At 42.3% G+C, this 27,807-nt stretch overlaps 1 protein-coding gene across 1 annotated transcript in view; it reads left to right on the forward strand.

Annotated features, from left to right (window-relative positions):
• Window positions 1-27,807, forward strand: part of LOC308094549 (receptor-type tyrosine-protein phosphatase U-like) — a 164,652-nt gene that overhangs the window by 33,951 nt on the left and 102,894 nt on the right. The window contains exons 2-4 of the mRNA XM_080441273.1: window positions 2,910-3,181; window positions 12,947-13,028; window positions 23,652-23,767. Of these exons, the coding sequence (XP_080297399.1) occupies window positions 2,921-3,181; window positions 12,947-13,028; window positions 23,652-23,767 (459 nt within the window). The 5' untranslated portion in view covers window positions 2,910-2,920. The remainder of the gene's footprint in view (window positions 1-2,909; window positions 3,182-12,946; window positions 13,029-23,651; window positions 23,768-27,807) is intronic.

Raw genomic sequence — 27,807 nt, forward strand, 5'->3', positions numbered from 1 at the left:
CTGAAGTATTTCCAATTGTCTATTCTTTTACTTCTACTCCACTACATCTCGGAGGCAAATATTGTACTGTTACTCCACTACAATTATTTGACAACTTTAGTTACTAGTTACTTTGCAGATATACATATATTACATTATAAAACCACTTTAGCCCTATTTTATACCTAGGCTATTTGAAAATAGCCGATCTACAAGCTCACAACGCGTCGCATCGCGACGCGTTGTGAGCTTGTAGATCTGCTATTTTCAAAATGTTAGTACTTTTACTTTTGGTACTTTAAGTACATTTTGATACCAATACTGTTAGTACATTTTTAATTCTGGACTTTTACTTGTAACAGAGTACTTCTACATTGCAGTATTGATACTTTTACTTAAGTAAAACATTTGAGTACTTTTTCCACCACTGCCCATAGGTCAGGAGTATATCTGCTGTTGCCGTGGCGTGAAGCAGCTTTATGTACATTACAAGTGCACCCCCTGGACATGACGCTAGTACTGTACCGTCATCCCCAATCCAACCGTTGAGTGCCAAGCTGGGAGGCATTGGGTACCAGTTTTATAGTCTTTGGTGTGACTTGAACCCTGACCTCAGAGTCTCAGGGAGGACACTCTGACCACAAGGCCACTGAGCTGGTCAGAAGAATCGGTGAGAAAGACAGAAAAGTGAGAGCGAGTGACAACGCCTGAAGGCTAGCAGCAGGGCTATAAGGAAGGCTGTTGGTCTGTCCATCTGTCCGTCCGTCCATTAAACACTTTAATTCCCCAAAATATATCTTAAAAAATACTGTATTTTTATTTTCCGGTTTTCTGTTATCTATTTCCTGGGAAACAGGTAATGAATGGTTGGATGGTTATTCCTGGGGTGTGACTGTAAATGAAAGCTACAGTATGAGCTAGACTTAGTTATATGAGCCATATTTTCTTGTGCCAGGAGCGCCAGAGGCCAATTTTTTATATAGTACATTAGTATGTTAATCACCTCCCTTGCCAAGAAGGAGGAAGGGGGCGGGGGGGACCATTTCTCACTTCTGGGAAGGTCGGGAGGATTTGAAAGCGAGTCCAGCAGTGAAACGTATTATATGTGTGTGTGTGTGTGTGTGTGTGTGTGCGCGTGCGTGGGTGTGCGTGCAGTCGTGTGTGTGGGTGGGTGTGCGTCTGCACGCTTGTATTTGAACGCACTTAGATGTTATGTCTCAGAATGTGTGACTCTGCATACTTGCTCCCTACATGTGTGTATGGAAGTATCCCACTGTGCTCTAACTATTCCCCAGGTCACCATTATAGCCTAATAACTACGTCAGTGTGATTAATGGAAGCACGTTGCAGGGCTCTGATTGCACATTTATTCAACTACATTTCCATTCAGCTATACAGTATGCTGCTAGCCCACCATCCCTCTGCCTTGTTCATCCACTCTGCTGTGGCCACTGGCCAGCCCAGTTCAATGCACTTGATGCATGTATGTATGTGTGCATTATGGTATATTTCTCTCTTTGTCCTATTATTTCTCTGTTTGATTGATTGAATATTGTATTAGAACAGAAATGTAAAAACAGCACGAGTACAGTCAATTCATCAACATAGAAAATAGCACCAAACATTCAATATAATCTGTCTGTCTCTCTGTGTGTGTGTGTGTCTCTCTCTCTCTCTCTCTCTCTCTCTCTCTCTCTCTCTCTCTCTCTCTCTCTCTCTCTCTCTCTCTCTCTCTCTCTCTCTCTCTCTCTCCCCAGCAGAATCAAACACTTTGATCTGTAATGATCATATTTAACCCATTAAGACCATTATGTTTTTTTTTTAGATTTGAGCTGAAAAGCCATATTTTACACTTTTGGCTATTCAACAATAGCAGATATACGAGCTTGTAGATCTGCTATTTTTGTAAATCGTGAAAAAGAGTGCACATCTTTGAATATATATGTTTTTAAAGCCAACATTTTTAACTAAAACATTTGCTTCTGGGGGTCCCTGGAACAAAATATTTTCAGATCGGGTCTGCGGCCAAATAAATATAATTGTGGGGGTCCTTGACATGAAAAAGATTGAGCAACACTGATATAGTAACATATATTTTTCAGAAAACTGTTGGGATTTAGAAGACATTTGTAGAATCGGCTTCAGGTCTAAATGGGTTAGAGGGCTTGCGAAGGTAACTTTAGGGCTGGAATGACGTGATTCGCTATAAGCGCCTGATCCAATCCTTGGTAATAAATTCAGACTTTGTACTGTAATTCCTTATATTTCTCGCTTCTTCTCTTCATTATTTTAGTAGCTGTGCCTTCTAGGAGCAGGTTACAAATCCCCGAGGGTAAATGTCTGCAACGCTAGTCTTTCATCTCTCTCTCTCTCTGTCTGTCTGTCTGTCTGTCTGTCTGTCTGTCTGTCTGTCTGTCTGTCTGTCTGTCTCTCTCTCTCGCTCTCTCTGTTGTGATGCTGTTTAGTGATCCAGGTCAGTGTGTGTTGTTGTACAGGCTGGATCATAAAGTCGTGAACTGTTTGAGTCTCAGTCCAGATGAAAGCCACTACTCAGCTCTGGAGCTTTGAACAGGGCAGGAAAACAAACGAAAGGAGATTTGTTTGAACCCTGACAGGGTGTGTTGCAGGACGAGACAGAGACCAGCCAAATAGAGACAAACTGCTGAAGCCCTGCTCCAATCAGAGCGCTCCTGTATCTTGGATGAAAACGTGGAGCCAACCTTTTTTCTTGCAGGGTTGTTTTAGAAAAGTGTTGTTTAATGGAGGAAAGCTAACAAGACTAGAACTGAGAGGCTGTAAGCAGCATCCACAGTTACATTTTCTATTGGTTTTATTTGGTGTATATATTTATATATATAATGCACTTAACCGTCCTGGGCAAGTGCACAGTGACTCATCTCACCCTTTACTTCTCCTCTCTCTCCCTGCAGGTTCCTTCCTGATGGTCAACTCCTCCCAGCATGCCGCGGGGCAGCGCGCTCAGTTGCTTCTGCGCCCGCTCAGCGAGAACGACACCCACTGCATTCAGTTCAGCTACTTCCTGTACAGCCGCGACGGCCACAGTCCCGGGGACCTGAAGGTCTACGTGCGCGTCAACGGCGGTCCGAGAGGCAGCGCCGTGTGGAACATCTCCGGCTCCCAGGGACGCCAGTGGCATCAGGTGGAGCTGGCTGTCAGCACCTTCTGGCCCAGCGAATATCAGGTGAGCCGCCGTGCCACAGTTCCTCCCACACAGTTCCTCCCACAAGTTATTTTCTTTTTTCTCCTAGTGGAAAAATATCACCTCCCACGCTACGGCATGGTGTGTGTGTCACAGTCAGTGGTGGAAAAAGTACTCACATGTTTTACTTAAGTAAAAGTATCAATACTGCAATGTAGAAGTACTCTGTAGCACTAAAATGTTTTCAAATAATTGTAGTGGAGTAAAAGTACAATATTTGCTGTATTTGATGTAGTGGAGTAGAAGTAAAAGTACTGACAATTGGAAATACTCCAGTAAAGTAAAAGTACCTAAACATTGTACTTTAGTACAGTACTTGAGTGAATGTACTTAGTTACTTTACACCACTGGTCACAGTTCCTCCCATGTCGCGACGTAGTTTGTCATAACGACTCAATAGTTGCATAACTACCGTGGATGACGTGTTTTCGGTCTATCTTTATTTACGGCTCCATTTACTTGCGTGCTGCAGTGTGATCAATACCCACTTTGTTCAATGCGTGTCACATTTATTAGCGCTATAATGTAGCTTGTAGGACCGTGATGGCTGGATGGAGCCTTGACTCCCCTCATTACGGCCAATAATTTATCTCCTAGCGCCCCTGGTTGACTCATGTACAACGCCACCCCACCTCAAACACGCATTAATGAGGAGGCAACGACTGAGGTGTGGGAGTGTGGGTTTGCTGATCAGTCAATTGACCTCAATTTCATGCGACTCTCTTGTGAGGGTTGTGTGGGTGGGGGGCTCAGTGCGTTGAACGTTTGCTTCCATAACCTCGCCACACTCTGGGCCTCATCTCAATAAATCAAGAAGCAGTTAATGAGATTAGAGGGCTGCATGGATCGATGCAGACAGCCGCCTCTTTTACTATCCTCCACTCTCTTGTGCCGCGCATGCGAGAAGCCTCACAAACAACCAACATGATTTAAAAGTAATGATTTTCTTCAGTACAGAAGTTTAGCCGCCACCTTGCAGCTGTAGAAGAGGCGGCGGGCAGAGGCGCGGGCTCTCTCAGGAGAGGAACGCGATCATTAGAAGATCTCTCAGACAAATCCAGGCTGCTTGGGGCGGAAGTCACTCCCTGTTTTGCTGCCGTAGTCTGAGGAGTCCACTGCACTTCACTCTCCTTGTATTCCTTCTTGATGATAGTAATAGTAATAGTAATTTAGAAGATAATATAGCATGGTTACTCGATCTTTTGTTTGTTTCAAGATAAAAAAAAAACATTAACCACATGTTAAGAATGTTATTTAGGTGGCATGTTGTTTAGACAGATGCTAGGTTCATTGTTTACCTGGCATTACACTGTTCTCTCTCTGCACTCTTTTTCTATGTGACAATTTTCCTTATTTCTTAATGACTAGAGCCCATACTTACTCTGCTCATTCAAATTTTGCTCTTGTAAATCGCTCTGGATAAGAGCTTTTGCTAAATGCCTAAATTGTAAATCGGAGAGTCGGGTTTAGTGATGGAAGTGTCCCATCTGTGACGGAAACACCTTAGCCCTGTCCTCTGCTGTCGAGATTACATTTAAGTTGACAATTAATTGTCACACAAATAATTGCATTGTGTTTTTGGCATTGAACATATGAATACAAATGCAATTTCTGTTTGCCCTTTAAGGCTTCGAAAAGCAGCTAAAGTGGTGCGTCTGTGTGAGGATCTATGTCAGTGTGAGCTGTGCTCATAAAACCTGTCCCTGTGGGGACCACGTGCGTCTCCCCTATGACCCCTCTAGAGGTTTTCCCATATGGATGTTTCAAAGGCCCGTACCCATATTTTAAGTAGGCTGATATCAACCAATCTCTCAGATTAGAGAGGAAGCAGGCGATGGTGTGTGTGTGTGTGTCCGTCTGCGTTTGTCTGTGTGTGAGGCTTTCACATACAGTACCACTCGTTGGGTGGTGGTGGTGGTGGTGGTGGTGGTGGTGAGGTGGATGTAGTTTTAGATGAAAGAACAAGTACACTTAGTAATCAGAGACTGTCAGTGCCTCCCGCAGGGCAAGCAGACGGCCGGAGAGATAATGTTGATGTTGGACAGAGATCAGAGGTGCTGCTGGATGGTTTACATTTAGACACATGCAGAGAAGCAGAGAGAATGGCCTCCTGGGGTAACTGGAATCAACAACAAAAAAATGAGGCGTTACAACACTACTCTAACTAACTGATACTGTTCAAGGTTCAAGGGTTCAAGGTTGTACTTTATTGTTACATCTTCTGTCAGGACAACTCATAAATAGAAAAAGACAAATCACGAAGGATAAGATATATTTATTGAATATAAAATTAGCAATATATTTATTATGGTTTGGAGATGAATTGGATCTGCTTTTAGGTACTCTGATAAAGCGCATTTTCCAACCATAGGGACTCCGAATCCCCCGTACATAAACAGCAGATCCAAACAACAGGTGGTAGCATGGGGTGGTGGAGGGTGAGCAGCAATTTTAGCAACAGCAATGAACAGCAGCGCAGCAGCAGCAACAGTGTGTGTGCAGCAAAACAGAATGAGAAGTGCAAGCTTCCAGCTTAAATAGAGCGGTCTGAGAATGAAATGAATGTGAGTGGATGAGTGGATGTGTAGGTGGAGCTGATGTGGTCCAATAGTAGGCCACCAACACTGCACTGAGTTCCCTGACAGAACTTGCTCTGCGCATGTCTATGATCATTTGTGTACAGGTACATAAGAGTAAAACTTATTTTTGTTTGGCGTCCCTCAGACAATGCAGCAGCATTGGTAATAACAGAATAATTATAACATTCGTAAAAAGATTTAAAGAAAACTAAGAGTGCAAAAAAGAGCAAAAGGAGAATAAATAGAGCATCATCAAATGTACATGTGCATATAATCTTGCTATATTGTATACACCAACAACATTTCTTTCCCCAGTAGCTGTCTAGATACATCTACAAAAACTAACAACAATTAGAGAGAACATCTCTTTAGTTAGTCTTTGTCTAAAATCTCTACAAGCTAGATCTGCTATTTTTGCAGTTTGAACTTTTTGAATCTTGCCCCTGACTATCCCATTACAATAAACACACTAAAACTAACACTACAACTATTAAAAACGAAACTAAAACTAAGCCTTTTCTAAAGAAAACTAATTAAAACTAAACTGAAATCAAAAACTAAAAGTACAAACAAAATAAAAAATAAAGACAAATGAAAAAATATAATAACCTTGGGCACATCCGACACACACACACACACACACACACACACACAGCATGCACACACAGCATGCACACACACACACACACACACACACACACACACACACACACACACACACACACACACACACACACACACACACACACACACACACACACACACACACACACACACACACACACACACACACACACACACAGCATGCACACACAGCATGCACATTGCATGTGAGAAGGTTTTGAGGCAGGCCAGAGTGTGATGACTGGAGGTCAATGAGTGGGTGTGTTCTCTCTGGTTGCTGTTCAACTCACCTCGTTTGACTTCTTATCTGAAGATAAAGTGAGGTCTAAGAGAGCTGGAAGGAAAGCTGTTTGACTCTGAACTTTATTAAACAAAGCAGCCAAGTTATGGGTCTCTCTCTCTCTCTCTCTCTCTCTCTCTCTCTCTCTCTCTCTCTCTCTCTCTCTCTCTCTCTCTCTCTCTCTCTCTCTCTCTCTCTCTCTCTCTCTCTCTGAACTGTCTCATTCTTTCTCTTTCTGCTTAACCAAGAGGAATATTCATGGTCTCCAGTGAATTGTCATGTTCTTCAGTAGAATATTCATGGTCTCCAGTGAAGTGTCATGTTCTTCAGTAGAATATTCATGATCTTTGGTCTCAGCAGGTGTTTGAGCAGCTCTGGATCAATCTCTTTTTATTAAAACAATTCAAGGACCACCAGTGTGATATGCATTTGGCCATGGACCCCCATGTCTATCTCTTGGACCCTAAACTACACAGTAAAATCCTCAGTGTTAATTTAACTCTCTGAGTTACATATCCATAATCAACCATTTAGCTCAGGGCCCCCTGGAACCCCCTCAAGGACCCCTGGGGGTCCCTGGAACCCTCATTGAGAATCACTGGTTTACAGTCGCGTAACGAGGCAACAGTATGCCCCGACGCGAGGCGGTCACAGCGGGCCCTCATGAACTTACATGCACGCGCGCGCAGCCCGGCAAAAAAAATGTCGGTTATTAGTGGTTTCTTTTTTCGTGGGTTTGTGACGGATTTCGGGTACATAAACAACGGTTTTGTAACACTGTTAACACATTGGGTGCCAGCATTTTTTCATAACAACTTACGTTGGGTGCCAGCATTCTCCCCATTGACTGCGCTTTCATGTTTAAAGCTCTAAACTCCACGAGGAGCAAATCCATGTAAAAAAAAGCATCCATTCATGTAGCGCGATGACCCTGGAACGATAACATTTCACTCGCGAGTTACAATGGGGGGGGATCGCGCATCGCGCATGACCGGTTTTCCCCACCGGAAACAGATTCGGAGATATAGGCGTTTTAAAGAAGGAAATAGACAGGAAGTGGATGGGAGCCATGTTTTTGTTTCCGGTGATCTATCTGGCCGATCCTTCTCAGGATCACAATGGGTACTCCCAGAGCTGCTCTAGCCCCGCCCGTGTGGAGAAAAACGAAAAAAACAAAAACACATATTTCACGGTCTGGACCGTGTTCGGCACCGGACCGCTACTCTGCGCAAACACGGTTCAGACCGTGTTTGGCACCCGATGTGTTAAGGGGCACACCCAGGTTTATTTTTTGATTCATATATATATATTTTTTATATATATATATATATATATATATATTTATTTATTTTTGGGGTTGGGGAGGTGCCCCTAACGTCATGGGCCCCAACGCAACCGCGTTGTCTGCGTGACGGTAGTGACACCCCTGCTGGTTTAGGAGACACGGGTGGCTCACTGACTGATACTCTCATCCATTTCACTATATTTTATTACTTTTCTTTTGCACGGATCACACTGTTCTCTTTTTTCTTTCACTCTAAATCTCTAGTAGTTTGCTGAATAGTGTATTATTTAACTATTCTCTACATTCCTCTGCCTGCTGTTCTTTAATATTAAGCTACAGTACAGTATATACTGTATGTTAGGCCAGGCTAGCTGCACTATATTTCATTTATTTTACAACCATAGTGATAGTACCAATACAGGTTGTCTTGTTCTAACCCAGCCGATCAATTGACAGAAAACTGTTGCAATCTTTGCTCGGCTCTGTTCCTCAAATGTTTGCGTGCAAGTCGTTAAATTAATTAAACTGTTGGGTTAGATCAGTGGTCTCCGTGTACAAATTGAAAGCGCTATCGTTACAGCGCATGCAGATGTAATGAAAACCAGAAGCCATAAATATTCATTAGTGTACAAATCCTCCTTTTATTGCGGCGTCTCTGCTGCTGCCAGCCAACGCCGGTTTTCTGTATTTTTCCTTCGGGCGCTCGGAGAACATGAGAGGACACAGTGTGGAGTTTGTCATTCCGTTGCTATTAAATTCCCTCCTTTTTTATTTTTTTTTACTTCATATCCCATCCTCCGATCCCTCTATCTCGCCATTCCCTCGGTATAGAAACTCTCCCCATACCAGAAGGTGGTGGATCTGACATACTGATTTGGAGTTTGATGGATTTTTTCCCTCCCCTTCCTCCATTGATGATAATAACATGGTTCTCTCTCCCACCAGTTTCAATAAACTGATGGGAAAGTTTTAAATATATATTTGTAGGGCTTTTCTGCCTTTATTGATAGTACACAGTAGAGAGAGAGAGAGAGAGAAACGGGGAGTGGCACACAGCAATGGTCGTCGGGCTCAGCACATGCATTAGAGCCTATACGTGGTATGCGCCTTAACCGCTAGGCCAGCGGCGCCCCAATAAACTGAACTGTGATTGGTCCATCACAGTCGTGTCTGGGAGTGTTTTGGAGTCCCGCCCACGTTCATTGGTCATCCAGTTGCAGCAAACGGAAGTGGGCAGAGCGAAGGATGGAGTATGACATCACTATGAACCTCATGACATCACTATGAATGTCGGATATTCTCAGTTTGGATGAATCTACCTCCCACTTTCTTCACATCAATAGATTTAGCTCCTCGCCTTCTGGTGTGGGGATTGGAATTGAGGGGAACTTTGCAATCGAATATTAAAGATCCTATCTGGTCTCACGAATAATCAATGCAGCTTAGACACCCACTCCATCTCCACTACCTCCACTTCTCTCTCCTTCTGCCATGCCAGATAACTCTCCAGTATCTTGTCCCACGCACACACATCTCTCTCTCTTTCTCCCATCTATTTTTTCCGCATCATTCTCCCACTCTGTGTTCTGTGTCACCCTGCTTAGTCTTTCACATGCTGCGAACAAGCAGTTTTCCCGGCCCGTACAGTATGTGTGCTCTGATATTCCTTCTGTGACACACAGTCACACTCGATGGCACTTTTCCACAAGTGAGGGCCGACACAGAGGGGCTTAACGAGGGTGGGTCAAGGCTCGGAGACGGGGGAATCGATGGCAGCGGGGTCCGTGACTCGTGATTTATTGAGGAGCTAAGCGGGCGGTCGTCTCTAATGGCCGCCACATGAGAATGAAAAATACACATCAATTAGGACGGGAGACAGCTTCGGTCTGTATCCATCTTGCCGCGGCCTTGTATGTTATTGATTGGCCCTCTGGCGCTGCTGTATTGTCTACAAATGCGATGCAGTGCGTTGCTCGCCTGAGCACATGATGGCACAATGTGGCTTTCACTAGGCTTGACTGTATACAGTGGTGTAAATCATTGGTTCTCAAAGTGGGGCCCGGGGACCCCCAGGGGTCCTTGGGGGAGTTCCAGGGGGTCCCCAGCTAAATGTGTTAATATAGCATCACAATACATTTTAACCACTTTTACCTTTTATACTTTGGCTATTCAAAAAATAGCAGATATACAAGCTCAGAGCGCGGCACCGAGTGCCACGCTATGAGCTTGTAGATCTGCTATTTTTGAAAAATCATCTGTGCAAACCTTTGAATATATATATTTGTAACATTTGTAACTCAAATCTTTGCTTCTGGGGGTCCCTGGAAAAAAATATTCTGAGATGGGCGTCCGCGGCCAAATACAAATCATTTTGGGGGTCCTTGACATGAAAATGTTTGAGAACCACTGGTGTAAATTAACTAAGTACATTTACTCAAGTACAATTTTGAGGTATTTGTACTTTACTTGAGTATTTCCAATTTCCAATACTTTTACTTCTACTCCACTACATCTCAGAGGCAAATATTGTACTTTTACTCCACTACAATTATTTGAAAACTTTAGTTACTAGTTACTTTTCAGATATAATTTATGATTATAAAACATACATTAACCACTTAAGCCCTGTTTTATACCTATAGGCTATTTTCAAATATTTTAGTACTTTTAAACTTTTAAAATTTACTTAATAAGTACATTTTGATGCCAATACTTTAGTACTTTTACTTTTACTAATTTTGAATTCTGGACTTTTACTTGTAACAGAGTATTTCTATATTACAGTATTGGTACTTTATTTAAGTAAAGAATGTGAGTACTTTTTCCACCACTGACTGTATAGCAGGCTGGTGGTTGTGTGAGTGTCCTGAAGCAAAGCTCCTTCCTCATTTGGGGCTAGATTTGACCCAGGCAGAGTACTCCTGCGGGGGTGCTAATATGCCACTGTCACAATCCTGAAATACCAGGGTATGATTCACATACATGGCAAAGCGTAAATCGACATGTAAATATGAAATGCATGTATAACCGTAATATTTTCCTCTACAGCATTTAGGATTAGCGCTAGCCCTGCGCTAGCCCTGAATATACATTAACGACATGAAATTAGCATGTAACTGCAATTTGTTCCTGTTTGCTGACTCAGCGCTCCTGGTCTCAGACAGGGGACTCATTGCAGGTCGAAAATGCCCTCAGCACAGAGCTCAGCAATATTTCCACTTGGCTTTCTGATAACAAACTGTTATTACACCTGGGAAAAAACGAATCCATATAATTTGGGTCCAATATCGGTACGTCTCCTGGCTTACGATGAGAGTTGGTGACAATGTAGTCCCAAGCAAAGATGAGGTTACCTATTTGGGTTGTATTTTGTATAACAAACTTTACGGTGAAAAAGTGGCATCACAAAAGTCTATCAAAGAACAAGATCTTTGGGCAGGATCTCCTTGTTTATCAACAGGAGTGCTCTGAGGACTCTCAGAGCCCTCCATCCAGTGTTATTTTGAAAATGCTTGCACGTCATGGTACACCAAGCATCACCAAGCCCCTGAAGACTAAACAGCAGACCTCCCAAAGATAAGCTTGTGAGATTGTTTTTCAACTTGCACCCCAGGTCTCACCTAACCCCAGTCCACTTCATTAGGCTAGGATGGCTCAAGGTGGAAGTTTCCAAATTCTCAGTGGGTCTGGTTTTCAAGATACTCAAAGGAGCAGTTCCCCAAGGACTTGTCGAACTACTTTTCCAGAGTAGGGGATGTTCATAGCTACTCCACCAGGGGGAGTTCCTCTGACCTCGTCCCCCCTAAGTTCAATTTGTGTAAGGGTAAAAAAGCATTTTACTATGCAGCCACAACACAGTGGAATGCTCTACTAACAGCCCTGAAAGTTTTAACTTCCCCATTCAAATTGGACTTAAATTCTTGTTGGCCCCCCAGCCGTTTACTGTATCATTCATTTAATCTGTATATTTAGATTTTCTATATTGTTGTGTGCTTGCTGTTGTTGCATTGTTGTTTTGTCCAGTTGTTTTAGTGTTGAACGATAAATGGACCACAATGGAAACAAGCCTCATCCATTTGGCGTGTTTTGGCATCGATAAAGTATTCAATCAATCAATCAATCAATCAATCAATCAATCAATCAATCAATCAAAACCTTGTTTTGCATGGTGAACAGATATCCTGAAAGTGCAAATTACTGTCAAATAAGAAAAAGCAAGAATAGACTTGTATAAAAGTTTGTCAAGATGGGCCACATTTATTGTATTTCATTGGTTGTGTGGATTCGCTGAAACCTGATAATTTGGGAGGAAATGAGGATTTTTCCTCTGCTGACTTTAATGACAGCTTGTAGATTGACTCAGTGGGAGCCTCATTCACTTTGATGCACTGCATGTGTCTGCTGGCTCTGCTGGTTGAATGAGGGCACATTTGATTCATGTGGCTACTGTGGACGTTTGGAGAGAGAGAAAGATAATTAAATGTTTTATTATGTGTCATTGAGTGTATTATAATTATTGATTAAACTTCAAATGTAGACTATAGTAGTTACGTCAGAATATGATTATAACCATTTCCATCCTAATGAATACTGCAAGTATAGTGGGGGGTAAAATAATAAGAAGGAAAAGTAACAGGGATAACCTAAGTTTCATGCGTATTAGACGTCTTGCCAATAATGTTACAAAAGCTATCAGTTCTGCTTGAGATTTAGCCAAAGGCAACTGAGAAATGCAAAACTCGGCTCGATACGTGTCCCAGTTATCTCTGAGTATTAAAAATCTCAATCCAATATGTACGCAAAGATGCACATGACCAACAGATCTGCACATGTGTTGCAGGTGTTTCACAAGAAGGGTCAATGTTATCAAAGATTTTTGAAAATGGCATGAAGTCTAAATCATTACTGTGTCCTCTACCAAACTACTCACCATTTAATCATATTAATTACATATTTAATTTTCTCATTTCTCTTCACAGGTTGTGTTTGAGGCGACTGTTTCGGAGGAGCGTCAGGGCTACATGGCTTTGGACGACATTGTGCTGTTAAACTACCCCTGTTGTAAGTACCCCCCCACCCCCTGTTTAACTACCCCTGTTGTAAGTACCCCCCGTTCTACTGTACTACCCCATGTTGACTCGGTTTCATGAAAGTTAGTTTGTTACCGTAGAGATTTATTCTGTCAAGAGGCTAACAGCCAGGTTTAACTCATCCTGGTGCCTTTACTGTTCATCAAGCAGTCAATCTGATCACAAACCAATGAGTATTTCACACTTATTCCATTCGTGTGTGTTTATGTTGCCTTATTTTTATTAGCCTGCATTAAAATAACATAGGCACACATTGCCATTAAATGTCCACTTCAGACCTTATACTTCATTGTACGTCAAATAACAATATATAGGCTGCACAACCTCATCATGATTAGCCTCTTGCCTCAGGCTACATCATGATAGCTTGAGAGCTTGTAGCTATTTTTGCTTTAAAAAACATTTAGAAAAAAATCTAAAAATGCTATTAAATATAATGACCATTATATGTTTTTATGCTAATTATTTGTTAAGTCAGACAGTATGGTAGACCATATTTTATCGCTTTATGGGCGATCTATTTTGCTCGGCCTGGGCCTATTTGTGGAATATATAACTGCATGCCACCATCACTGGAGATTACGCACAGACATATCTATCAATGAGTCTTAATACCAGTGAGATTTTTATTTTCGCTGCCGAGTTGTTGATTAGCTTCTGTCAGATTATTGGCAATACTTCATTGCTATGGATTATTTTTATTGATCTATCCTGCCAAGTTATTGGATTACTTTTGCTTGTTTGGATTGACTTATGAACGTGTGGAGATGTGTGCATTACAGCAAGTACAATATTGAGCGTGGCAGAGATGCCACTTGAATTTAATGAACTGTGTTTAGTACTGTGCATGCGGAATGATCTATTCAAATAGATTTATACAAAACTAGGATTGATCTTCAGAGCTTGATCATTTGTCCTTTTATTTTATTTTTCAAAGCATGCTATTCAATATTATTTAGGAAACATAATAGTTTAATTAGTAAAACTCACCTACAACTGTATGATCTTTTTTCACTTTACACCTAGGCTATTTTTGCTGAATGTTCCCCCAGAATAGGTTTGCTGGGTTTCAAGTGGTTAAGGAGAACTTAAGGAGAATCAAATACATCCCGTTTATTTTTATATTTTTTTGTAAAAAATAATATTTACTGTATATTATGCTTTAAGTATAAAAAATGTGTTACATTAATTATATTTTATTTATATGACAATTTCATTATGATGCAGACGGTGCACACATTACTCGTTTTAAACTTAAACCAGTACATAAAAAATATGTATCTGTTCAATTCAATCAATTCAATCTGAAAACATTGGAGGTGAGAAATAAGCAATGCAGTACAAAAAGGTGGTGCAACATTGCTCCCCTCTCCCTCTTTCTCTCTGCCTGCCTCAACTGCGCAGTACGCTTTGATCAGTGCAGTGTGTAGAGTCCAGAGATCCCATAGCCCGGAGGGGATGGGACTGTCAGCTGACACTGTGATTGTTTAAACGAAAACACACCCCTGTTTCTGAGCTAAACTTAACAAAAAGGTTAGAAATAAAGCATTTCATGATGTCTTTAACACATTGACTGCCTGATACGAAAACATTGTTTTTTTTATCCCCTTGCCAGCGTTTATTACCTTAAATCAGTGTTTATCACCATTTTTGGTGCCAAGGCACACCTGGCATAGCCAAAAGATCCCAGGGCACACCTAGATATACGGTGTGTGTGTGTGTATATATATATATATATATATATATATATATATATATATATATATATATATATATATATATATATATATATATATATATATATATATATATATATATATATATACATATTCATATACATATACATATACACACACACACACACACACACACACACACACACACACACACACACACACACACACACACACACACACACACACACACACACACACACACACACACACACACACACACACACACACACACACACACACAGAGAGAGAGAGAGATTATTAGGCAGGTATAAAGAAACCTTGACCATTACAAATATATAAATCTTTGGCCTACAAATATATAAACTTGGGTCAGTGCAATGAATGGAGGAGTCTGAAAACCTTCCCAGAGTAAAACTTCTTTGGTAAGTATATTTGGTACCCAATATACTTCTGATAATAATATCTAATAATCTGATCCTGATAGCATTATTGTTTTCCGGTTATATATCGACGGCACGTGGCTTGAAGTTGCAAAAGATTCTCTCCGTGGAGGAGTAATTAAACACCACAAACTACACGGATTACGTTGACACAAACACACTGGAGTGATTTAGAAGCACTTTATAAGAAAACTAACACTAGTGTTTTATTGTTGGACATTCATCATGGCAGGTTATAACATGGGCTTTTGGGGCAGGACAGCCCCTCTTAGCAGGTACGACGTTCAGGTCCGCCGTATCGACCCGTTCCGACCCACTTAGTAATAATACTGAGTGCCAAAGCATGTACCCTGTGCCCAGTACCAGGTAGGACAACATATTTGCATTCCTATGGGTGATGGTCGCTACACTGAATGGACTCGGGCGTGGCTGTGTGTGAAACGGATGATGGCCGTATCGATTGACGGACGATCGCCACTATTGTTCTCGAGGTGCTGGGTTCACACTTCAAACGGCGCGGAACACCCTAGCAGTACTCCCGGCACAAAAATGGGCCGTTTGCCAGTGTTCATAAACACTGCCTTAAATAGACGATCTTTGTGTCCGTGGGTTGGGGAGGGATCCGTGTATCCACTGGAACAATAACATTTCTACCGCGAGTTGCCATTTTGGAGCTATGGCCCGTTGAAAACGGGTGGTTTTCATCACAAAAAAGAGAATGGTGGGAGTTAGAAGTGTTTTTCTAAAAGTCCTAACGTTGGGGCGGGCAGACGGGATCATTCCTAAGCTGTGTTAGAGCGCCCTCTTGTGGAATTTTCTAAAAAATTATAATTTGAAAATAGAACGCATATCTGCGCTCTTGGCGAGCAAGTGATGCATTTAATAGAGCGCATATCTGCGTCCTTGGCGGGTAATGTGTTAATATATAGTTATAATTACTAGACCGGGCACCTGTCTAATCGGGAACGATGCAAGTCAGCAACGATGCAAGTTGGGAACAATGCAAGTTGAGAATTAATGCCCTACTCAGTTATGCAAACCCTTTGTACCCGTCTGTGTCCATTTTGTGGACATGCTGTATCTGGAGATCTCTGTATCTATCTGTATGTATGCCTGTATCCCGTTTATGCCCATACATGGATATTCCTGATGTCATCAGTATATATGCCCATATATAGGATCGGAGGTTCTGGACAGCCGCCTATCCAACCGGCTGGGCATTGCACTCCTTCGGGTCCTCACCAACGCATGTGCCGAGTGTGAAGTCGGTTCGTCCCATACATGGGCATGCATACTGTATATATATGCCGGAACTCCATTTATGCCTGTATATGGGCGTATCGGTCAGATTGGCTGTTCTAGGTAGCCACATATCCGATTGACTTGATGCCGGGCATGGCACTCCCTTGAATCATCTGTGATGGGAGCACTGAGTTTCAAGTCGGTCAGTCAGGTGGTTCTTGAGATACGTGAACAACAGACGGACAGAGATTTTGCACATTTATAGTGGGATTGGTTGTTGTAATAAAGATATGAAATGGAAGTGGTTGGCTTCAGTTCAATTACAATTTCAAGTCAGACAGGCACAATGCTCTCTAAAATTTGATAAATAAAATATTTTTGAAGCATGTAGGACACTTAACTTACTGGCCGAGCAAATGATCAGGAGTCAAACATGAATCCATAACCAACAAGGCAATCTAGAGGTGTGGACATTTACATCGCTTGGCTCATCGTCGGGATATTTCAGACACCACGTTTGTTTTGGTGTGTTTAGCACCTCCTGTCGGACAGCGTTGTGGAATCTGGACACACTGGTTTGTCTTCAGAGCAGCTAAATGACTGAAACTCATTACACTGTTTACGATGGAAAGGTTTCGCTCCGGTGTGGATACTCTGGTGTCTCTTTAAATGACATAACTCGTTGAAAGTCTTGTCACATTGTTTACAGTGGAAGGGCTTTTAAACACAGGGTATGTTTCTCTTTTTAGACACAATGTATTACATTCTTTATTCGGAAACACACTTCACATTAATTGGCTAATCAGTAGCATGAGACCACCTGTGCACACCTCAACAGACCAACGCTTAGCTTTGAAACTTGAACAAAAAAGACAAAAACACAATTCACCAGAGATCACAAAGGTACCAGAGATCCCATAGCCCGGAGGGGATGGGACTGTCAGCTGACACTGTGATTGTTTAAACGAAAACACACCCCTGTTTCTGTGTTTTTGTGGATCTCTGGTACACAAATGACTTGGGCATCACTCAACAGAAATGTTCTTCATCAGAAGACTAAAACAAACCTCTGCAACTTATATGAACCTGGATCTTTATACATGCGGTGCCTGTCTGTGTATATTGACCTACTTGCTCCCACGGGGAAATTCGGTTTCAGCTGATCGCTGCCCACAAGGGGCTCTCTCTCCATTCAGCTATGCGCCCATAGAATCAGAGTTCTGCTCTGCTGGTCTCTTGCTCTCTGTTCTTGGAATGGGGATCTAAGACTCTATAGCGCCCCCCACATGAACATCAGTTAGTCTCTTTTTTTAAATGATCTCTTTACCTGCTGGTGAAACTATTGTGGGTCACGTCTTGTGACACTGTTTACAGTGGCAAGGTTTTTCCCCCTGTGGACAGTGTTGCCAGATTCTGTGAGAGAAACAAGCAACCAGGTCTAGGAAAACCAGCCCAAAAGAAGCGACTATGGGCCACATGAGCACTTTAACATATACATCAGCTATTTGAAAATAGCAGATCTACAAGCTCACAACGCGTCGCGATGCGACACGTTGTGAGCTTGTAGATCGGCAATTTTCAGATAAAATCTTGCGGGGACATTTTAATAAGCAGATCTGGCAACCCTGTCTATAGCGCCCCCCACATGAACATCAGTTAGTCTCTTTTTTTAAATGATCTCTTTACCTGCTGGTGAAACTATTGTGGGTCACGTCTTGTGACACTGTTTACAGTGGCAAGGTTTTTCCCCCTGTGGACACGCTGGTGTGACGTCAGACTAGATAGCATAGTGAAACTCTTGCCGCACCGTTCGCAGTGGAAAGGTTTCTCTCCGGTGTGGATGCGCAGGTGACCCTTCAAAGCGCTTAGCCGACTGAAATTCTTCTTGCACTGTTTACAGTGGAAGGGTTTTTCTCCGGTGTGGAGACGTTCGTGTGACTGCAGGTCACATAGCTGAATGAAACGCTTTTCGCAGTGTTTGCAGGGGTGAGGTCTCTCTCCGGTGTGGAGACGCTGGTGTCTCTTGAGGGTATATGCGAAACTGAAACTCTTGTCACACAGTTTACAGTGGAAAGGTTTTTCTCCAGTGTGGATAATCTGGTGTCTCCTCAGGTCAGAGAGCTGACTGAAACTCTTGTCGCACAGCTTACAGTTAAAAGGTTTTTCTCCAGTGTGGATACGATGGTGTCTCTTTAAACTATCCAACTCTTTGAAACGCTTGACACACTGTTTGCAGTGGAAAGGCTTTACTCCAGTGTGGATGAGCTGGTGTCTGTTCAGGTGACTGAGCTGACTGAAATCCTTGTGACACTGTTTGCATATGTGAATTCTCTTTGCTGCGTGCAAGGCAACTGACGTCACTTCTCCTGGTGGAGTTAAAGTCTTGGTAAGCTGTTGATGGCTGGACAATCTGGGTTGATCTGTGTCTCCTTGTTTCTGGCTGGTTACAGAGTTGATCGTTTGCTGACAGGCTGCCGAGGGGATCTGTCCATTCCTCATCATTTGGCAGTTGTGGCTCCTCTCCATGTGTTTATGGAGGGAGAAGGGCTTGTGTACACTCAGAACAGAAGACATTGGTCTAGTAGTTTGATTGGATCTCTCACTCCTTCCACGGCACTTGGCAGTCAGTGTGTAGACGGAGAAAAGTCACTAGCAATCACGATCACTCTCTCGATAATGGCTGTTGCAATTCTGTGTGCTCTGCTTTTAAGTAGAGCTGCCTAGATGCTCGTGTCATCAATATGATGTCAGACTTGCCCAAATAAGGGGTTAGACTGGATACTGAATGATCCTAAACATCAGGCACACCTTATAGAGGCCGATGACCCCTGACCTGACCCACCCACACATGTTTGTGTGGCAAATGGTAGGCAAATGGTATGGCGTATCAAAACCCTGTTTGATGGTCGTTGCCACATGGCTCACAAAACCTTTCGTGCCTAATTTCATGTAGAAGTCAGATATTTGTAGCATTTGTGCCACAGCTTATGAGCGTAATTGAAAACACTTTTGGCTCTGCGTTGTTTAGAGGCCTCTCAATGTGTGATTCAAATTTGGGGCAGATCTGAATTATTTTAGCAAAACGGGCCAATTTTGGAAGCCAATCATAGTCAATCGAAATGGAATATGCAGTGATGTTGCTAGGTCTTCAGTGTAATGCATCTTGGAACCAGGGAAATTCTATGCATCACAAATACAAATATATTTTTTTGAGAAATTGCAGTGTTTAACTCCTGTTTGATTATAGTTGAGCTGGTACCTGTGTCTATTTGGGAACGATGCAAGTCAGCAACGATGCAAGTTGGGAACAATGCAATTTGGGAATTAATGCCCCACCTGTTTATGTAAATCCATTGTACCCGTTTTACCCGTCTGTCTGTCTGTGTCCCTTGTATGCACATATATGGAGATCCCTGATGTCATCAGTATATGCCCATATATGGTGATGCCTATATATGGCCATATTGGTTGGATCGGCGGTTCTGGTCAGCCGCCTAACCGACCGACTCAACGTCGGCCATTGCACTCTCTCGGGTCCTCGCCCAAGGGGCAAACCCCCTTCACTGGAATTGAAGCTCACTTCTTCTCGGTTCTCGTTCAGCCTGCTGTTCCTAATGGCCCAGCAGATGTTGCTATTTCACCTTCTACCGGTCGCAATACATTATAATGTCAATACAAGTCAATGAGGTTTTGGGGCTAACTTTACATTAGATTTTATTACCTTAGTAAACCTTTTCATAAACGCTTTATGTTTTCAATCATTTAAAGACTTTTTAAAATCATCATGATATGCATTTAGTAAATTATGGTCCCATTCATGTTAAAATTAATGATAAAGTTGTTTGTTTATTTGTTTATTTGTTAGGATCCCCATTAGCTGTGCCCTAAAGCACCGCAAGTCTTCCTGGGGTCCACATATGAAAACAATACATACATTTAAATTTAAAAAGACTAAACATAAAGAGTAAAGTACATTACACTTTATAGTCCATATACAAAATATTTTAAGAACACATACAAGACTAATTAAAATGCATTTAAAACAACCTAGAACATCCTACAACAAATATTTTCCCAGGTGTCTCTTCACTAGCTTTTTGAATGGTGATTTCTGTGTCAGTTTGGTCATTAACAGTGGTAAAGAGTTCCATGTTTCCATTTCTCTGTATTCTACTGTGCGCTTCAAATAATTTGTGTTTGCCTTGGGAAGTGAAAACCGGCCTTGTGTTGCCTGTCTGGTGGCATATGTACTATTATGACTCTAAATGGTGTCTCAGCTGACTGTATCAAAATTATGGGTTTTGGATTGTAAAACCTTCCATGTTGAAGTAGCAGTGCAGCAGTAATTTTTTCTTGAACCTTTAGCCATTCTAAATGGAAGTGCTTGGTGTCCAATTAGTCCCTTGTTCTGCACTAATTGGAGTTTGCTTAAGTCTTTCTTTGTGGCATTCAACCATATTATTTGGCAGTAATCAAGCTGTGAAAGAACAAGTGTGTTTAGTACCAGTTTAATTAGATCAGGTGTAAAATATGTTCTGCAACGCCTTACCACCACTGCTAATGACCTTCCCATTGTCTTTATAACAGAATCTATGTGTTGTGACCAAGACAGTTTGTTGTCACGGGTGATGCCCAGGAGCTTAGTTTCCTTTACTTGCTGAATGGGTATTTTATTTATGAATAGTTTGAGCTGTTGCAGCCAATAGCAGTCGTTTCCGGTAGCATTTCGGACCGGATATAGAAAGATGCCGGATTTGAAATCGCTGAGAAACAGGCTTCAAAACGGGTCTGTTGAAACCAATGGCGTCACTTTGTCCATTCTTCGTCACTTTGTCCATTCAAGCCCACCACCCGGGGGGTGGTGGGCTTGTTCGGACCAAAATGCCAGGGCTGAATTTTGGTCCCAGTCCGCCCCTGTAGGCATGGAAGATATTGGTGACAAGTTGACAACTTAATACTTAATCTCTTAGGATTTAGATGCAGAGTGAAAATGTCCCCAACAGCAGGTTTGAACCAAAACCTTGGTTCAATGTCATCTTAAAGCCTGTGGGGACCACCGCTTGGGAGAGGAAGAGGTTGGAAATAATACTCCTGCCAGCTGGTCTGCACAAACTTTGAGGATGCGGCTTGAGATGTTGTCAATTCTGGTGGCTTTTTAAACATATCTGTCAGCCAACGGACTGGAAATGGAGCTTCTTTGTAACTATTGGAAAGAGTCAACTGTAAAACAATTGAGTTTAATAGGCAGGTGTAGTGTGATGTATTGCTTCAAACAATAACTTCTGTGGAGACGGTGTAAAATTCACAAAGAACTCATACCTGATTTACACTTAGTTGCATGACACTCGCACACATCCAAGTATAACTCAGGCTTTAGTTTGACCCGATGCCCCTTCAGATAGAAGCCGAATACATTGAGACAGAGTGATGGTTTCTCTCCGGCCATGGACAGTTGACAGTTGACTTGGCCCTAATATGGGCTTGTCATTATACGGAAAATTTAAAATAACATTTGAAGAATTTCCAAATAGCACATCTACAACCCCAGACCTTATCCTTCTCGCCCATGTACAGGCATCTGTTTTAACAACTATTCCATGTGTAATAAATGCACCCCTTTGTTTTACCACTTTCGCTGTGTGAAATAGAGTGCCGGTACTTAGGAAAATGAACCTTGTTCTGCATCTCAGTATCAATCATTAGTATACATCCTGTTGGATAACATCCAACAGAGCTTTGAGCTGTTATGGGATGGGAGGTCTGGGCTAAAAGCTCAGAATAAGGATTTAGTGTAATTTTTTTAATAGGGATGTAAAAGTAATTGAGGCTGAAATCCGAAGTAGTGTGTGATGCCTGGAGAGTAAAACATTAGGCTACTGCTGAGAAAAAAGGGAGTGTGTCTCCCTTTCAGACATAATAGATTTATATAACTAAGTGTTTCTGTTTGTCAATGTCTGTCTGTGTATGTCTGGGCTGTTGACAAGTGGCCAGGCCCACTGAATTGAATCCACTTGACACATATCTTAAGACATTTTTGCTTCAGTCTCATTATGTGGACTTCTTTTGATGGTTTGTATTAAACAATGATAAATATTGCACCTTAACTCTTTGACTGCCAGAGTATTTTCATAAAGTACTCCCCCAGTGCCAGCAATTTTCGTGTTTTTTTATTTTTATATTTTGAATTTTTCTCATGAAAATAATTTAAGGACACATAATGTAAAGACCCAGCACAAATCCGCCACTAGAGCGCAGCACATGACAGCTTTGATCATGTCGTTGGGTCTCTCTCACCCTTCTTCATAGATTAGACAAGGAAAAACATGAAAACGGATGTGACGTCCCCCCCATTGTTTTGATCGGCGAAAATTACGTTGTGATATACGACGGCGATGACTGATCGTCACCCAGACCATAGATTATAGAAGAGAAACTGTCCGTTTGTCCGTCATACCGTGTGAAAGACAGTTTATTTACCTATTTTGGACGAAAATGACTGGGGAAAAGAATCAAAAACCGGAAACGGAATCCAGGTCATGAAACCGGATGCAGATGTCCGTGAAGTAAGTGGAACTCGAGAATAACATTGAATATTAAGCAGCATAGCGCAATCAGAGATTAAACAATGAACGCGCGTCCAGCGCGTCGAGCGCGTCGACGGCCAACTGGACAAAGTAGCACTTGACGCGTTATCGCGTCGTCCGCAGTCAAAGAGTTAATGGACAGTTTGGGTTATCCTCTTTGTCTCTGTCAAGTCTTTGATCAAAATAAAAATAAATAAATCCACCATGACATGTTATGAGCAACTTTCAGTCAGTAAACTGTGCTGCCATGATTATTTTAAGTGTTCCAGTTGGGGAGCGCTCGTTTTAAATCAGTCAATGGCCTATACAATTCTGTGAAATTTCGGAACAGATGGTACGCAGGACATTGAGGGATTTCACTCAACATTCTTGAAACTTCTCTGTTTCATGAATGGAGGGTATTGCAACTTAGATGTGGACCGCCTGCAAGTTGCTTACTGCTAGTGAAAACATACAAAACCAAAAAAGTACAGCAGATAAGTAATTATTCAGTTAACAGTGATACGGCCCATTGAATAGATGACATGTGTAACATGCATAACATATAGAGACAATGAAGTTATTGGGAGCTCCAAACTTACCAACAGTTCAGCAGAGCTTTCATGGTGTTGTGTTTGTCATTCTTTCACAGACAAGGTGCCACATTTTTCTCGACTGGGTGATGTGGAGGTCAACGCTGGGCAGAACGCCACCTTCCAGTGTGTGGCTACAGGCAAGACTGCTGAAACGGAGCCCTTCTTACTGGAGGTAAGACCGCTGAAACAGAGCCCTTCTTACTGGAGGTAAGACCGCTGAAAAAGAGCCCTTCTTACTGAAGGTAAGACTACTGAAACAGAGCCCTTCTTACTGGAGGTAAGACCGCTGAAACAGAGCCCTTCTTACTGGAGGTAAGACCGCTGAAACAGAGCCCTTCTTACTGGAGGTAAGACCGCTGAAACAGAGCCCTTCTTACTGGAGGTAAGACAGCTGAAACAGAGCCCTTCTTACTGGAGGTAAGACTGCTGAAACAGAGCCCTTCTTACTGGAGGTAAGACTGCTGAATGGGGAAGCTTTAAAAAAAATCATATCCTTTCTATCTCTTTTCACATTAATCCAAAGTAAACCTTTTAACAAATCATTAGACATCTGTGCAAGCTTACACACTATTGTGGGTAATTTAACCGATGCCTCCTCTCCTCTCCTTTTTATCAGACACAAAGACATGTTGTTTTTTTTCTTTTCAATGTTCCAGTGTCAAAAACCCAATTAATTCACACATTATTTGTGAAAACTAGAATGTCACGATGGTGCCAGCCCTAATGACACGTTACAACACTTCAGTGAAATAAGAGCTGTTATTCTGCACCTAATTGTTGTTCAAAAGTGAAGTAAAATCTTCTCATGGCTGTGCTCATGTGTTTTTATTGTTATGTTTTTGCTTTTGTTGTGTGTCAACTGTGCGTGGGCTACCGTACCGCTAAAGTAATCTCAAACACAAAGTTGAAATATTCAAAAATTCTCATTCTAGATGCACATAAAAACAAAATGTGTGCCTCCATGTTTGTAATTTGATAGTATGCTACGATGCACTTGATTTAACCTAGTCTTTGATAGACACTAACAACGCACAGCCTCATTGCCTGTCACCCACAGTACCTGCTCCAACTACTTTTTCTCATTAGGAAGAAAAACAATCGAAAATAGAGATTTCTTAACAACCCATTATTTCCTTCTGTTTCTCCATGTGTTGCGTTGGGGGTTGTTTGATCGTTGATGCTGTGTGGCGTGAGCCAGCTAATTGCCGCTCTCTCTTTGATCTACCTGGCGCCATAGAAGTTCTCTCTGGGCCAGCCTGGATCGGTTCTGCTCAACTCCTGCCTCTGTAGGAAGTTTAAAACAAAGTATTTGCATAATGCTTCCTTCTCATTTAGTACTGTATTCTCCTCCAGTGAGTTTAGGCCCCAAAACGCAGCGTTGGTTATGTCGATCGTTAAGATCATCCACGTCAACATGTTTGCTCTCAATCTGATCCTGAATTAATTAACACACAAACGGGTAATTAGAGAATGATATTGAGCTTAGTGCTAGACACTGGAGAACAGAGGAGTATTTATTTTGTTTAGACAGGCTGCTATGTAATTAGGTTCCTGCAGAAAAACACAAACACATTTTACCAGACATGCCTTCCATTTACACGGCAACAGCGTTTTTGGGGGTTGAAAACGCAAAAAAAGTGAAACTACCTCTCAGAGTGGAAATTTTTAAAAACGCTCTGCCTAGCGTCTCCGCGTAAACATTCAAAACGGGGCAAAATGCGAAACGTGTGACGATACAGCTCATGTCGGTTCACTTCACGTACTCTATTACTCACATTTCCAATAACTGGCTCTTCAATCCTTGGGAAACGGAGGACTATTTTTGAAGTGCCGCGCTACGAGCTTGTAGATCTGCTATTTTTGAAAAATCGTGATTTGTGCAAATCTTTGAATATATATATATATATATTTTTTTAAAGCCACCATTTGTAACTCAAATCTTTGCTTCTGGGGGTCCCTGGAACAAACATATTTTGAGATGGGGGTCCGCGGCCAAATACATATAATTTTGGGGGTCCTTGACATGAAAAAGTTTGAGCACCACTGATATAGTATCATACGTTTTTTCTGAAAACTGTTTTTGAAAACTGGATTTAGAAGACATAGAATCGGCCTCAGGTCTTAATGGGTTAAGAAAATAGAAGTAAGTGTTTGTACGGTCTATCTGTGGTGTTCAGCGGCAGCATCACACTGCCACCTATAGCCACCATGCACACTGCAGCGTTTCCAATCATTTTTCCGTCTTCGTTTGCACACCATGTTTTTTTTATCACATAACACGAAGGCACTTTGCCGTTTTCCGCTGGGAGCGTTGCCGTGTAAATGCAGCCTTAGTTGCAGGGTTAAACACTGTGTAAGGTTGTTTTCAGCATAGAGCTGAGACATATTCTGCTCTACACAGACGTCCATTGCAAACTGATGAGGACCAAACAACACAAAACCTGATAAAGCATTTAAAACGTCCTTACCCTTTAATGCTGGATGTAATTCCGATGCAGCAGCAGCGAGCCGTCTAATACATACACAATGGATGAATGCCCTGGAGAACTGGCTCAATGCAGGCCCGAATACTAAGAATGCTATGAATGCAAACTAATTTGGTGTAAGGAAAATATGAAGTTAAAGAAAAAAATTAACCTTTTTGAGGCTCCCACAAAAGAGAAGGCCGTTGCACAATCAAATAGAAAGGGAAAATTAACTTTAAAACGAGCAAATATCTCCACCTTTAGCCTTATGCACAATATGCTTTTTTCTAAAATGTGCCACATACTTCAAACATTCAGATGTCAAACCACGTACGTTCGAGGAGCAGTAGCGGCCGACAGCTTACATAATATCCTGCTTCTGCAGTGTGTGTGTGCGCGAGCATGGCAGAGCCCGCGCCTTCAGCAGCTCGGCCTTCTGATGTTCCTGTCCCGCTAGTTGAACCGTTTGACCGTTTTGCCTGGAGCGCCGACACATTAGCATGGAGAGATGAGGAGCTGTCAGCTCACACCTTCGGTTAGACACAACACCTGGGAGGCCCGTGTCACGCTCGCCTCTGTCGCCCAGCCTCAACAAGACGACATCCAGTTGTTAACTTTGACATTTATTACATCTTTATTATCCACCAACGTGGCTAAACACCCCTCTCCCACACATGTAGCTTCAGTACAACCTCCTTCCAACCACTTCCCTCCGTGTTCATTTTCCGCCTCACATGCCTCTACACACTAAGTGTAGAATCAGTGGAATGGACTTTTCAAGCCGCTCGGATAAACACTATCGCCTGCCTGACGTACGGCTCATCTGGCTTTTGCTCACGGCTGTCTTCCCTCTGTGTGTAGTGTGTAGTGTCTTTGGCCCTCATTTATCAACGGAGCGTATAAACCGGCTTATATTTTTCCATATATTCGGCCGTACACCAACGTCGAAGTCACATTTATCAACGAATCCTACACAGCTGATCCGAGCCTACATTTGGTCCCAGGCTTGATAAATGTCACGGCTGGAACCTAGCGTCATTTAAATAACACGCCCTTAAATATTCTCAAAACGCCCCGATTTTACGACATGAAGAAGGACCAGAATACGACCAAAGACATCAAAAGCCAATGAGAAAGAGTTTCCCCCGCCTGCCTCGCCACACACGCACACGCACACGCCCCCCCCCCCTCTCTCTCTCACACACATACACACACACACACGCCCGCCCAGCTGTGTTTTTCATGTATTGTAATCCGTACCGTTACCGTAGCGGTACAATCTTTGTCACTAGGCTTGTAGCCTACATGAATGACATATTATGATACCAATCACATCGCCATGAATGGAATACGTTTGTATATTAATTTATTTAACCCATACCGAGCAGTGCACAAGCAGTCATGTAGGATATTCCCCGTGAGACGGCAGTGGTTTCGGTCCGTCCCGTTAATAAGAGATTGGAGCGTCGGGTTTATATCCTTAACACAGCCAGATTGCAGTCTTCAAAACTCTCTATGACAGAACTCCATAACATAGGACAAGCTACTGTAAGTTTGTACACCTCACTGTCCATGAAAAGATCGTCGGCAGTCCCGACCGCGGGACTCGGGAGTCCCGACGCAAAAGCGCTCGTATATTTTGAAAATAGCAGATCTACAAGCTCACAACGCGTGGCGATGCGACCCGTTTTTGAGCTTGCAGATCTGCTATTTTAAAATAGCCAATGCAACTGAATGACTGTTAAAG

Source organism: Gymnoscopelus braueri, assembly GCF_963280865.1.
Source record: "Gymnoscopelus braueri genome assembly, chromosome: 11".
Classification (NCBI taxonomy): Eukaryota; Metazoa; Chordata; class Actinopteri; order Myctophiformes; family Myctophidae; genus Gymnoscopelus; species Gymnoscopelus braueri.